The following is a 15,047-nucleotide window of genomic DNA, read 5'->3' on the forward strand; positions in this document are numbered from 1 at the left end:
ACCCGACCCGCCGCGGGGTTGAAGTTAGTGGTTGCCATTTTGAGAAAGGGCAAGGCAAGCTCCGGCCCGCGGGAAGCGTCCCGCCGTGCTGGGATTGGGCGCTGAAGCGCCAGTGAAGCTACTGCGCAGCCATCTTGTGTGTGGGAAAACTGGCCCGCGGTGGCGCGAGGTGGGGCGTGGCCGTCACGGCTGGACAGGGACTCTGTGGGAACGTCCCGGGAAGTTCTGCTCAGTGCAGCGTGAGCAGCAGGGTTGTGGGTGGTACACCTAACTGACCTTTGCTGGGGGACCTCTAGAAGAGCACTACAGTTTTCCTGGGAAACAAACGGTGTTTCCCCGTGAATCTCTCATGTCCGTGCCCTTGCCAGCAGCCAGTTTCCTGGTTCTGCCACACTCTCAGGCTGCCACCGAATCTCACGTGAAGCAGGGAAAAACCGGCACTTGGAAGGAGAAAACTTCAGTGCATTGCGAGAGGGACCTCTAATTGCGTGCACAGGAAGACGCAGGGAGTGTCTGTGGGGCACAGGGCCAGGCCTGAAGAGGTCCTGCCCGGAGAGGGGAGCTGCTGGCAGCCGCACGGCCTTCCCGGGGGAACACGGTTGGCCCCGGGTGGATCCGCAGCGGGGTCAGCAGAACTCCAGAGAGGGATCCTGAAAGTGGGTTTTGACTTGGGCTGCTAGCAGGACTGAACAAGCATTTCTCTTCACAGCCTTCGGGGGGGACATGCTTCAAGGCAGCTGCATGAAAATATGATGGGTGTTCCCTCAGACTCCAGATCAAAAGCAGTAATCTCAGAGTAGAAGTAATCAGGAGACTGGCAATCATCTTGATTATCCTATAAAAAACTTTCAGGGGGAACCGTCTGCTGACTTCAGGGTTTTACAGAGGCAACGCTCACGTGCCCGAAGGAGGACTGAAGCCCACAAAGATGCAGCAGCTGACGTTATCCAGTGTGTCAGAGCTGTGGAAAAGCCCAGGTTTTGCACATTTCTCCATAAAGAATGCTGTCATGGGGCGTGGCCGTCACGGCTGGACAGGGACTCTGTGGGAACGTCCCGGGAAGTTCTGCTCAGTGCAGCGTGAGCAGCAGGGTTGTGGGTGGTACACCTAACTGACCTTTGCTGGGGGACCTCTAGAAGAGCACTACAGTTTTCCTGGGAAACAAACGGTGTTTCCCCGTGAATCTCTCATGTCCGTGCCCTTGCCAGCAGCCAGTTTCCTGGTTCTGCCACACTCTCAGGCTGCCACCGAATCTCACGTGAAGCAGGGAAAAACCGGCACTTGGAAGGAGAAAACTTCAGTGCATTGCGAGAGGGACCTCTAATTGCGTGCACAGGAAGACGCAGGGAGTGTCTGTGGGGCACAGGGCCAGGCCTGAAGAGGTCCTGCCCGGAGAGGGGAGCTGCTGGCAGCCGCACGGCCTTCCCGGGGGAACACGGTTGGCCCCGGGTGGATCCGCAGCGGGGTCAGCAGAACTCCAGAGAGGGATCCTGAAAGTGGGTTTTGACTTGGGCTGCTAGCAGGACTGAACAAGCATTTCTCTTCACAGCCTTCGGGGGGGACATGCTTCAAGGCAGCTGCATGAAAATATGATGGGTGTTCCCTCAGACTCCAGATCAAAAGCAGTAATCTCAGAGTAGAAGTAATCAGGAGACTGGCAATCATCTTGATTATCCTATAAAAAACTTTCAGGGGGAACCGTCTGCTGACTTCAGGGTTTTACAGAGGCAACGCTCACGTGCCCGAAGGAGGACTGAAGCCCACAAAGATGCAGCAGCTGACGTTATCCAGTGTGTCAGAGCTGTGGAAAAGCCCAGGTTTTGCACATTTCTCCATAAAGAATGCTGTCATTCAAGCCACTGCCTCTTGTCCATGTCATTGAGGGATTTAATGTCTCAGCGATGACAATACCTGACTGATGTTTCCTGTTTATTTCTTTTTTAATAACAATACCAAACACTTACAAAACATTTTGCACTTTACGGCAATATCAAACATTAACTAATGAACCTGCTCACACCCAAATGAGCTATAGGAGGTCATTAGTACATGCAGAACTTCCACATAAAGTGACTTCCTCAAGGCGATAGTGAGTCAGTGGCAGACGTGGAATTATGCTCATGGTCCTCATTCACATTCATTCCAGCAGACTGCACACCTGGGTGGTTTGTAAAACCATCATGAATTATTAATCAGTTAATTTTTATATTTTTTTATATTACTGCTTCCATTTTTTTCCAGGTTGAAGGATTCAGCAGTGGAATTCAGTCTCTTATTCACTGATAGGGGCCTAAAGTGTCAACTCCAGTTTCCATTCTATGATGTGATAAGTGCCTTCTCTTGTCTGTTGGTATACAACAACATTCTTAAAGTATGTTTTGGTGGCAAGAAGAGGATATATTGGTGGGACTCTGAGGACTTTTATTCTGCATTAAGAATCTCAGCCTTGCTTTTTACCTGTTGAGGGTTTTATTGTTGTGGTTTTTTTACCCCTTTGTCCATAATCCAAGGACATGTGATCTGGACCCTTTGTAAACCCAAATTTAACCAGAATTATTGAGGATTTATTCATTGCTTCTTTTGTAGATAAGATCATTTTCCACTGTTAATGCTTTTCCATTTCAGTTGTTCCTTCTTCATAGTACTTCAGCCTCAGCCAGCCCAAAGAACACCTGTTGTTCCAAGACGAGTGGTTGGAGATACCCTGTTAGTCCAGATCTCTGAAAAAAAAATAAATCCCAAACCTGGATAGTTGTGCTGCTTGCATCAGAAATTAAATTATAAATTGTTCCATATGGACACAGTAAAGAGTTGCTTTTTGTGTATAGGTTTACTTCCAGAATGTATAATATGCATCATTTCCTCTTTTGCTTCCTCTTATCTTTCAGTCCCACTATCGATTGTTACAGTGAAGAACTGTAGAAATATAAGAACTGTTTCTTTGTTTCAAATAATTTTAAGAACCCTCAACAGAACAGCAGAATTAGCTTACTAGACATTGTTCTCAGCAGGTACCATGTTAGAAGGCAGGTGAAAAGTGATAAAACCGGTCTTTATCAAATGACTTTTCTCTCTGTGAAAATAAAATTTGACTGGAACTTATTTTAGAAATTAACCTACCCAAGGGTCTGGAAAGCCTCCCTTTCACTAAATTGGAGGGTGCTATGATAGCTGTTCATCAGTGACAAGTATTTGATAATTTAGGCTTCACATAAAAAGCACATCATTAGAAAAAATGTGGATGAAAAAGTCATGCTCTGGCTGGAAAACAGAGGGAACCAAATCTCTGCATCCAGTGGTCAAATATTACAGAGCTGTCTGGTATTGGTGTCAAGAAAGTCAGAATGTCCTATTTTAGAGCTTTAAAATCTGCTTGTCTGTTTCATTTCTCCTTAGCATCTGAATCATCCAACAGACCAGTTTTTGTGTTACTCAATAGATGTACATTTAAAGTGAAGTTGTACCCAGTTTCTTAAAAGCAGAATTGAGTCTTTACAGACAGAATTTAAGAAAAAAAATGAGAGTGCACAATAAACTACTCTGATCACGGGAGATGGGGGGGGGGGAAGAGAAACTGCTCATGTAGCAATTTTCCATCTATCTAATTGAATAGAATTATCTGTTCAAAGAATCGCTCCTGTGAAAGCTGCATCTAACCTCATATTCAGTTTATCTAAAAACGCACACATATGCAACCTGTTGCAACATATAACATTGTGGTATCCTTTGTTAATTAGAACTTTTCACAAACTTCCTCCCATCAGTAGACAAATGGAAAAAAACAGTAATACCAATTCTGAAAATAGTTAATTATTATTGCACCAAATCCTAAAATCGTTGTGATATATTTTTAGGAGCTCTTATGTGGATTCTTACTTGATTCTGTGATAACTGTTGGAAAGGCAAGTGACAAGTACTTCAGTCAAAAAAACTCCTATGTTTTGAACATATACAAGTGCACACAATTCAGTACATATACACACCACAGTATTTTATTTCTGTGGATGGATTCTCTGCAGAATGTATTGTGATGTTTGTAGTACATTCCACTTGTGTAATTAGGCAATATAATCACAAAAACTTATATAAATTCATTGAAAATATTCCTAGATTTACCAAGGTTGGTATCATCTCTGCATACTTCTACATAACTATGTTGTTTTTAGTTTAGATTAACAAGATACTTAGGAAAAAAAAAAAAAAAGGAAAAAAAAAAAAAAGAGGAACAAAAAAAAAGAGATTAAAAAAGGTTGAGAGACGTATGACCTGTTGCCTGATTGGTGTATCCACGAGCAGCTTCCTGTTACTTTTAGCAGTCTTTCTTCTCAGAAGCAGACACGGGTTACACTACAGATGGCATCACAGTGAAACGGCTACACGGGGACACATGGCTGGTTAGGTAAGTGTTCAAAACCCAAGAATTCAGATACATGATTTATGTTCTCATGCAGATTTCAACCTGTCTCTCCCTTGATGTGATGCTGACATCATACAACAAAAAGAAGCGACACAAAAGGGCCAGAAATTACTGCTTTGAGAGAAGGAGTATTTCACTCCCAGCAAGGGTGAGACATGAGGCAAAAGAGCACATGACATCAGAATATTGAATAGAAAAGACATGCTAGCTTGATTTATTGTTGTAATGGTATTGCTGTGGTCAAAAACCTGTTGCTTAGGAGAGGAGGGAAGGATGGAAAAAACCAATATTTGGAGGTGATTTTTAGGGATTCTGAGCTGTCCTGTCTTCACTGCTAAAAAGGCTCAGTCTGCATAGGGGATTCCAGTAGCTCTTCTGTTACTGTTCTTCAATAATTGATGGCACTAACAAGATACTCAGCACTGCTTATATGAATATATACAATGCTTTAAACTTAACAGAAAAATAAGCTGTGCTGAAAATAGCTTCTTAGAATACTAAGCATCGTGTGCATGAAAATATTTTGTACACTGTCTTTCTGTATTCATAGGGGAAAACATGATGTACGTAAACATGTAGCAAAATAATACTCTCCTATATGGGCTACATCCTAAAAATCGTAGCATTTTTTTTCTGCATACCCATGTTAACTTAATTGTTATGGTCTATAAAACAGTCTGTAAAGCTCAAATGAGTGAGGCCTGTTTGAGTCTCTGCAAAATCTCATGGGGACCCGTCAGTGAGATTTAGTGTTGCATGAGGAAAAATAACGTTCATTTTAAGCAAAAAATGTCCACGTTACTGAAAGGCATATTTCCACTTTTATAAACTGTGAAGGTTTTCAGAATTAAGGTATGAGATCTGCTCATTAGAAATAAAGGTCTAGCTATGGAAGGTCATTGTACTTGAGGAAATCAGCCTTGCACTATAACTTAACTTTAGAATGGAAAGCAAACGACTTTGTTGAAATTTCTTTGAGAGAAAAATTCAGAAAACCATCCATCCTTCCATTTTACAGCACCAGTACAGCAGCTACTGCACTAGCTCACGCAATATTGCTTTCTTCCCCAGAAACTTACCAAAAAAACAAGGTATTTCCAAAAACATACCACATTATAATGAATATTGCTTGCAGTACCTTTATGAACTTGAATCTGAAATTAAGGGGGAAATACATCAGTTTCAGAATTAAAGTGGTATTTATGAGCCAATGGAACAATTTATTTTTTTTTAATTAGTGTCTAAACTTTTTCTGTTAATAGCACAAAATCCTTGCAGTCTTCTTCATTCCTAGTTTCCCAGTTTATGGTAGAATTCATTTATCTGAAAAATAAAAAAGCTTCTTTCTTCCCTTTTAAAGCTGCTTATGAATGAGAGTATTTTCTTCTTTTAAACTTGTGCTTATGGAACTATAGCCTTATACTTACTTTGTTATTTTCAGAATCTCATAAACAGAAAGACTGCATAAAGCTCTCTTTGAATCTGAAAACTATACTGTAGTAATGCAGCAATACCAATACAATATGTAGTGAGTACTTTTCTCCACAAGCTTTCAAAAGGTTTGTTTGGAGGCTTGTTTGCATACATTACTTGAAGCATAGCATTTGCTAGTCCAGTTCTCTAAACTGTATGTCTTACTTCTTTCAGAGTCCTTGCACAGCAGAGTTTCTGTAGCAAAATGACAGAGACACAGAGACAATGATAATAATTGAATAATGTGGCTAAATGAAAAAGTTACTATTGAGATTATTTTTTTTTCATTTGAGACACGTGATACCAAAACAAGTCTATAAAGTAAGTCACAAGGGTACAGAAGTAGTCATAGTGGGTTCAGACTATGAAAATCAAACCATGAGACTATATTGTTAAAGAGAAATTCCTCCATAGTTTTTAAGAAAAATAACAGTCTAGGAAAAATTATCAAACATTGTGTTTTAGGATAGCTGTAAGCCAATAGCATCCTCCTGAGTGAAACCATAAGGTATGCGCAGTAGCTGAGAGAAAACCTGGGAATGCTTCAGATCATTAATTCAGGTAAGACAAATAATTTTGCATTATATAGTCATAATTATCATTAAAAACCTAAGCAAGGAATTATGATAAGGATCATTTCCCCTGAGTAAAGGCCCCAAGTAACTAATGAAATGTGGTGTAGACCAGGCAAAACAATGCTTACTGCTTTTATGTTTCTGTGCAAGAAACTGCAGCATGCATTGTGGCATACTTCATTTGCTGGTTCTTTGACACACTTCAGAATAGGTCATCAATATATGCCAGAGTGACACACTTCTGGTTGTTACTCTCATTAAAAGCATGTCCTTGTATGAGGAGCATCAAATGTGTCATCAAAGCTGGGATAGGGATTACGTGGGGAATTTTAGACAGCCTCCAGGTGTTATCCATATAAACTATTTGTAATACTGGTTAAAAATAATCAAAAAACATGGGGTACAGTGACCTGTGAACATGACAGAACTGAACAGAACAGGACAGAAAAAAATTGCAAACATGGCAAATTTCACAGGGTCTCAGCTCTCTTCTTTTAATCCCATCTTTGGTGTCCCAGCCTGCCATTGGCCATTTATATCTTAAGATACTAGTTCCTAAGGCAGATGTGGAAAGAGCAAAGCAAGGACTTGCCCCAAAGAACATGCAGTTTCTTCAGACAAGTGAAAAATAAGGGCAAGGTTTTTTTACCTTATGATCAGTGAGATCAACAGAGCAAAGCTAGAAAGAGAAGGATTAAGAAACAGTGGTGGGTGGTATGATGAAATCGGTATATTGGTCTGTGAGTATATAAGAAAGAGCTGATGAAGGCAATTCTGAGAGGAGCTGTTGTAAGTAACATGGACACTAGTCGGGAGCTTGTAAGGATGATTAGTCTATAATAGAACGAGTTGACTAACAATGGAGAAAGAGTTTGTGGGGGAGGGAGAAGGAATTCCAGTTTCTCAGTCACAGGACTAGTAAACACTGCTTCATACACTTGCTACATTACACACATGCTTCTGAAAGGGCATGTTTCCCTGTTAGACATGAAGAGACCTGCCAGAGGAAAAGAGGTGCTAAAATGTGATTAGAAGAAGAGGTAGGTATTTTATCTTTTATTCATCTGGTCAGTCTGTATATGTTTGCTTTGCTTTTGGTGAGAAGTGGGTCAGCAAAACCCTGGGATCCAATTTCTAGAGCTAGATTTTTAATTTGTCATACTTACCTATATTGGTGGGTTTACAATGCCCTATTTACTGTGTGGTTTCATTAAACCACACTGAAAAGCAGACATATATTTCTTATATTTCTCTTACATACAGACACTGTAGGGTTTTTAATTTGTCATCATGTAAGCAAAGCAGCTCATGAATCAAACTGTCAAGTCCTCAATAATTTTCCATGTCTTTCAAGCCTGTGAATGAATTTAGCTCTGTGAAAGGTTAGCCAACTTGATAAAATTAAACAGTGGCTAGCAAAATGAAATGTGATTTCTGACTAGTTTTGTCATGCCTATGTTTTTCCCTTAATGTACATGTATTTATTTTAATTCATTTTTTTAATGGAAAAAAGATACAGATAATAACCTCTCTACAGAGGCAAAAAAACCTACTTGACTTTCTCTGAAAAACCCACAAACCTACACACACAGACACATGCATCAGACTCATACAAGGCAGAATGAATTTGCCTACTACACGGGAAAATCCCTGCACCCAAATTATCTTCAGTTTAAGCTGTTTCCCATGTAGGAGCAGTTGTATCTTGCAATCTAGTTCTGCAATCTCCCTCCTCTGCTGGCAGTCTAGCCTCAAACCACAGATGAGTTATCACACACAGTCTCTGAAGCTCTTAGTGTATTTGGCAATAGAGCTGGACCAAAACAAATATTCCCTATTCTTGTTTTTCCTGTACTTAACGATTAGATCTTTGGTAAAGAGAATTACTTGTTGTCAGGGCTGTGATATAATGAGTGTCAGCTGTCTCATAGCTATAGCTGTAAACCCTTTCTTACTTAATCAATAAAGTGGTTTGGGCTGGAAGGGACATTAAAGATCATCTAGTTCCAACCCCTTGCACGGGCAGGGACACCTCCCACTAGATCACATTGCTCAAAGTCCCACCCCGTCTGGCCTTGAACACTTCCAGGGATGAGGCATCCACAATTTCCCTGGGCATCCTGTTCCAGTGTCTCACCACCCTCATGCTAAAGAATTTCTTCCTAAAGAAAAGGTCAGCTTCTAAGGCTCAAGATGGAGCTCCTCCAGTCCCACTCTTTAGTCACAGCTGCTGTTTCACTGTTCTCATGTTGAAGCTGTTAACACCCACAGCCCTGGTAGTGCCCAAGGCAAGCTTAATTGCTAATGATTTAATAAACTCATGCATTGTATGGTAGCTGCAATCCTTACAGGAAAGAAGTGTAAATGAAAAGTTGTGCTCAGAGAGGGAGTCTTAGAGTCTAAGAGACAGTCTGGCAGATTCTCTGGTGTATGCAGGAACCCACTGTCCTGCCAGGCTTCACCTGAGGATTTCTGAGGCATGCAGTAAGCTTTGCTGGAATAGTCCAGTTGACAAGTTCTTGGAGGATCACATACAGAGAACAGGGGGGAAGCAGGGAAATGTGAGGAGTCAAGAAGACAAGAGAGTGATTTGCAGTAGGGAAACATACCAGCCACACATTCTGAGCACATACCAACATCCAGTGGTGCCTGAATCCCTATCTTTCTGTTCTTGTCTGTCTATTGACTTAGAAAGGAGGAGGTTATTTGGGATAAGAAATCTGTCCTATTTGTATGGCCAAAGTCCTATTCTGCTCACCAGAATAACAGCAAGTGCACTTCTGTTACTTATGGTGCACTTTCTGCTCTCCTTCAATTCCCCCACAAGAGACACCTGGGATTGCAGGACCCTACCCCTCTGGAAGTGTCTGAACTACTTATCCTACTTTTGCTGTAGAAGCTTGCATCTGACTCACCTTGACCACCTTAGACATTTTCTTTCTTCTAAAAAAGAGCAAAACCCACCAAGAAGCCTATGAAAAAACCCAAACAGAAGTGTTATTATTGCTGACAGTTTTCCTTTTTGGTAACAGAAGTCTGGAATCTTACATCCAGGTCGCGAAGAACTAACAGATGACCACCCATTGGACTACAGAGGATTTATTATTGCACGGAGGCTGGAATTAGCCCAAAGATACTAGTCAGGGTGAACAATGAACAACACTGCTAAGTGCCATGATGATCACACCCTGGATAAGTATTTGTTTCCATTTGTGTACAGCATTGTGATGATAATCAGTATTCCCATCAACGGCATATCCCTCTATGCATCTTGCATTCAGGTGAGGAAAAAGAATGAGTTAGCAGTCTACCTCTTCAGCCTATCCCTGGCTGACCTTTTGTACTCTCTGATTCTGCCTCTGTGGATTGATTATGCTTGGAATGGAGATAACTGGAGGCTATCTGCTTCACTTTGTCAGATAGCTGCCTTCCTTATGTATATGAATTTTTACACCAGCACAGCGTTCCTTGCATGCATCTCTATTGACAGGTACCTGGCATTAGTTCACCCCTTGAAGCTCCAGCACTTGCGCACAAGAAGATTTTCTTTGATTGTCAGCATAATTGTTTGGGTTCTGGAAAGCATTTTTAATTCAGTCATACTGGTGAAAAAAGACGTATTCAGTGATCCTTGCAATTTCACTAATCATACATTATGCTATGATAAATACCCCCTGGAATGGTGGCAGGCTTGGATAAATTTGTTCCGGATATGCTCAGGCTACCTTGTTCCTCTGATAATCCTTGTGTTTTGCTACCATAAAATCTACAAAGTAGTGAGGAGTAATCAAGCAACAGTAGATGAAGAAAAGAAAAAAGTGAGGAAACTTATTCTGAATATCACAGTTACTTTTGTTGTTTGCTTCACTCCTTATCACGTCGTATTGCTTATTCGCAGCATCAAAGAACCTTACACCACTGACCCACAAATTTTGCAGTTGATGTATAAGGTTTACAGAATCACACAGGCCTTCACAAGCTTGAATTGTATTGCTGATCCTATTCTTTACTGCTTTGTAAGTGAAACTGCACGAACAGACATATTGAATTTGCTCAGGTGTTGCTTGTGCCTGCAAAAGCGTGAGGGACACCAAGCAAAAGACCATGCTCTGTGCAGTTCTGCTACAAAGACCAGTGCACTGATCAGCTACAAAACTTCCTGTGAAGCAGAGACTGTAAAAAATGCCTGAGCAAGCACAATTCAAAATAATATTGGATAACATAAAGGGGAAAAGAAAAAAAATTCTTCCTCAGTCTGTACCTCAGAAATACCCCAAAAGTCACAGATACTAATATAAATTAAACCAGTAGCTGGAGCTGATGAGACTTTATTACAGGGTCAGTGAAATCAATGAAGTATCAAAAGGCATCAGGCTTGGTACATAAATCTATGTCAACAAATAAACGCACAGTCAGGAGATATGACCATGACATGCTGACAAAATTGCTGAGGATCCCCCACAGAGCTGCCTCCTATTGCAGCTTGCTGGCTAGCCTGCACGCTGGGCATATGCGTGCTCAGCTGGAGGAAAGCTGAAGTCCTCTTAACCTAGTCATTTGTTTCCCAGTTTTAGTAGAAACCTAAAGCTTGGCTGAGAAGGAGCTCCAAAAGGGTTTCTTTCCTTTCTTTTAAATCAGTACTGAGGTAGAGATGAATAAAGCATGCATACACATGGAGATCACTGAAATTATTGACAAAGGTGCAGATAGAGGGAGAGTGGTAAATCGCCTTAATTTCATGGTGTAATTTATGCTGCTATGATGGTTCTTGTGTTCCAGTAGTGACTCAAGTCATACCTTCAGCATACCTGAGATTTGCCACTTTTTAAAATTGTTTGCCTCATGTGGATGGATACTTACCTGCTCTTGTGCTTTTAAACTGTTGTTTTCTTTGGAACATCTGTTCTTGAATGTATAAATATATGTCATATTGTTTCATTACAGTATCAATATTGGGTTTCAGAGAGTTAAAGATTCATTACTTCAAGTACATAGAAAGAAGCAAATACTAGCCATCAGTGGTTTAACTTGGATTAACTTTTTCCTGATACATACAGTGAGAAAAGGAAAAAATTGAGAGGTGAGGTTTCATGTATCCACAACATTATGGACCAGCCTTTAGCCTTGCTTATTATAACAGAAATCTGGAGTATGGTTATGTTTGCAGAGTCAAAAGAGCAATAAGGTTTATATCCATCTACTTAACTGCCCCTGGAGACCTCAGCTAAAAGTTCCAGAGCTTTTTAAAACTCAAACAACAAACCAACAAAAAATACTGACAAACCAGCAAAGAATGTTATTGTAGCAACAAACTATATGAATGGCAGCAAAAAACGCCTCACTTTGGAAGGGTTGAAGTTAGCAGAAGTATAGCTACTAATTCAGGTATCTGTTCCTGTGCAAACCCCTGCAGCAGCTGTGTAGTTCCCTGGTAGCAGCAGGAACTTGACCTCTGAAATGAGCCAAAACACCATGGAAAATCCTTTCCCCCCCCCCCTCCAGTCACAAACTTTTCACTTTTGTTCAGTTGCCAGGAAGAACATTTGGTTATGGTGGCTGTCCAGTTTCTTGGGGAACTTTTTCTTTCCCCATGAATCAAAAATCAAAAATCAAATTTAAAAATTCCCCTCTAGCAAGTCTGTGTAGTGGAAAGATTTTGAACAGCAATTTCCCAGCACACTTCTATGTCTGACATTATACTAGAAGAATTAGTATATAGTGGTCACAAATTATATGAAACTTCTAATTAGAAGGTCTCTCTACTTGGAAAATGACAATTTTTTCCATTACAAAGAGACACTTTCATTGTTTTCATGAGTTCCTCTTTGTGTCTATTTTTATTTTCAATTAATTTCACATTCCAAGAGGGGAACTTGAGAGGCTGAGGAGGCTGGACTTGTTCAGAAGGGCTTTGGGGAACCTAATGGCAGCCTTGCAATACTTGCAAGGGGGGTACTAAGAAGATGGAGCCAAGCTCTTCACAAGAGTACATAGCAGGAGGACACGAAATCCTGTGCATAACTTGAAGCAAGAAGGGTCAGAGTTGATATAAGGAAAAACTTTTGAACTATGAGGACTGTCAAGCAGTGGAACAGGTTGCACCAAGATATTCTGCATGCTCCATTCTCACACGTTTTCAAGACAAAACTGAAGAAAGCCCTGAACAACCTGGTCTGGCCTCATATCTGAGCTTCCTTTGAGCAGAAGTTAGGACTAGAGACTTCCTGAGGTGCCTTCCAAAAACAATTGTCCTGTGATGCTTTGAACTGTGTCACTATTCTGGCTTTTGCCTTCCTCTCTAAAAAAAGTATGTTCCCTTCCCTTCTTTGTTTTCATTTGCTGTATTTTGTTTTGTTTTGATATGAAGATTTTTTTCAATAATAAGTTCTTTTATATTATGAAGCAAAAATATGCAATCAGCAGTGCAAGTTACTTCACCACAGACTTGTTCCTATGCTGACGTGTATTTTGCAACAGAATGTGAAATTTTCCTGCAACACTGGAATAAAAGCAGAACCAAATTTCACTGTAACTTCATGGGAAAAAATAACTCACTGTTCATTTCTAGACATTTCCCATGCCAGAAATGTGGGAAATTAAGTTATATTGGGGGTTCTAATTTATTTTGAATAAAGAATAGTGAAAACTAAAACTAACCAACAAAACAGATTCAAATTTAACTTGTGCATCAGGGAGCAGTGAGAGCTGCCTGCTCTGCAAGGGATAGGGCACCAGGAGCTGAGGGTGACAGCCAGGCAGGTTAGGCAGCATCCTCACTGAGAAGCCACAAAGCCATACAGGCCCATGGCACCCCAGGAAGGCACACAGAGCAGGTCTGGTGGTAGCAACCACTGTTGGCCAGCAGCTCTGTGATCACCTCACAAATCAATAGTGATGAAGCTGCTCTGTAGTCAAACCAGGAAGTCAAGTCAGGAAGGCAAGGTCTGGGTCAGCAAGGTATGAGGCTGGACACAGCTGCACCATATCATTACTGGGCTTTGCACAAGCAGCCAAAACCCAAGGAGGCAGGAGAAGAGACCACGGTACCTCCCTGCATTGCTGAAGATCCACTTTAAGATAAAGAAAAACAATTATGGTGGCTCGCCTGTAGGCTGGGCTTCACAAAAAGCTCAGATAAGTTCAGGGTCCTATCACTTTATGATAAAAAATGTAGGTACATGATTCCTTAGATTATTCTGGAATTCTCAGTCTATGTGTTTAAATCACAGCCCCCTGGAGAAATGAGGAAACTTTTAGATGTAAAGACTACAATGTCCTGTATTTCAATCATTTGTGTATTTACCTGATTATTCTTACATAGCTAAAAATTTACGCTTTTTTCATTCTTTATCCAAATTTGTTTTTCCCAGCTGGGGCAAATTCACTGTATGAAAGTGAACATCTGTGTTCTTTTTAAAATTGCAGTGTTCCAGGAGAGATACTTTGCACTATGCAAAGGTGGCATAGTAAAAAGTAAATGTCTTCATCCAGTTTCCAAGCCATGCCTGTGTACTGATGTTACTGAATATTCCACCTAGAATTCCAAATGGCTCTGCTGGCAAAAACAAGTGCAAATTCACAAGAACACTTCCCAAAGCAAGGACATTCCTTACAGAAATGGGTTTATAAAATCTAAGTGTCTAAGTTCCATTTTCCTCACAAACAACACCAAAAGCATTATTGTATGGCCCCAGTAAGTCACTTTAGTTCCTATCTCACTTCCCAATCTATATAATTAGAATATGGATAGTTAAAAGGGCTTGTGATGGTAATTTAGTTAATATCCACAGGGTATGAAATGCTAGTGCCAAATGATATTGTCAGCAGAGTAACAACAGAGGTGAATTTATATGTTAGTTATTCACTTAAAGCAGAATATATTTGCCAGAAGTCCTGCAAAGGTATAGCTCAGTGTCCTAAATTTGGAGCTTCTCAGTAAACTATGGTGACCTAATTGGTAGAATTTCAAACTTCATTTGATTTGTTTTTCCTAGAATCTTAGCCACAAGCTGCATCACTGCATTCATGATACAGATCATTATTCTTTTCTGACGTAGCTAAACGTCAGGTTTGCCATGTTAACATCACTGGGTCAGTCCTGACTCACATGGTTTTAGGCTCTAATGCTGTAACTTTAGAGCCAATGAGACAGGTGAAAGTAAGTTTGAATTTAACTTATACTCCACTTCCTGTTTCCATTCATGGAGAATGACGCTACTAAAATAATTCTGATTAGTCTAGTGACAATGTTCAGAGTCACTCTTAAGTCACTCTTAATTTAAAGCCAGTAAAGAAGGGAGCACTGTACCATAGTTAAGCTAAGTGCCACTTTCCGTATTACTTATCAGTTTCATCAGTGTCATCATCAGTCTAGTTCTCTGTTTTCTAAGGTGATAAAGGAGAAAACAGTTAATTTGTTCCCCACCACAACGCAGCATACAGAGAACATGGGTGGGAGTATTTGGGCACTTGAGAACAGCGTGACTACAAGAGCAGACGATCTGCTTGCGCAGGACAAGCCTGCAGGGAAGGAAACCATAGTGTGAGGCTCTGAGCTCAGCAGCAGCCAGAGGCAGCTGCTG

At 40.8% G+C, this 15,047-nt stretch overlaps 1 protein-coding gene across 1 annotated transcript in view; it reads left to right on the top strand.

The window, feature by feature from the left end:
* The first annotated feature begins 9,508 nt into the window (after positions 1–9,508).
* Positions 9,509–15,047, top strand: part of GPR65 (G protein-coupled receptor 65) — an 8,113-nt gene continuing 2,574 nt past the window's right edge. Inside the window, exon 1 of the mRNA XM_010003741.1 lies at positions 9,509–10,522. Within this exon, the coding sequence (XP_010002043.1) occupies positions 9,618–10,522 (905 nt within the window). The 5' untranslated portion in view covers positions 9,509–9,617. The remainder of the gene's footprint in view (positions 10,523–15,047) is intronic.

The sequence above is a fragment of the Chaetura pelagica genome, unplaced genomic scaffold (assembly GCF_000747805.2).
Source record: "Chaetura pelagica isolate M959 unplaced genomic scaffold, ChaPel_1.0 scaffold48, whole genome shotgun sequence".
NCBI lineage: Eukaryota > Metazoa > Chordata > Aves > Apodiformes > Apodidae > Chaetura > Chaetura pelagica.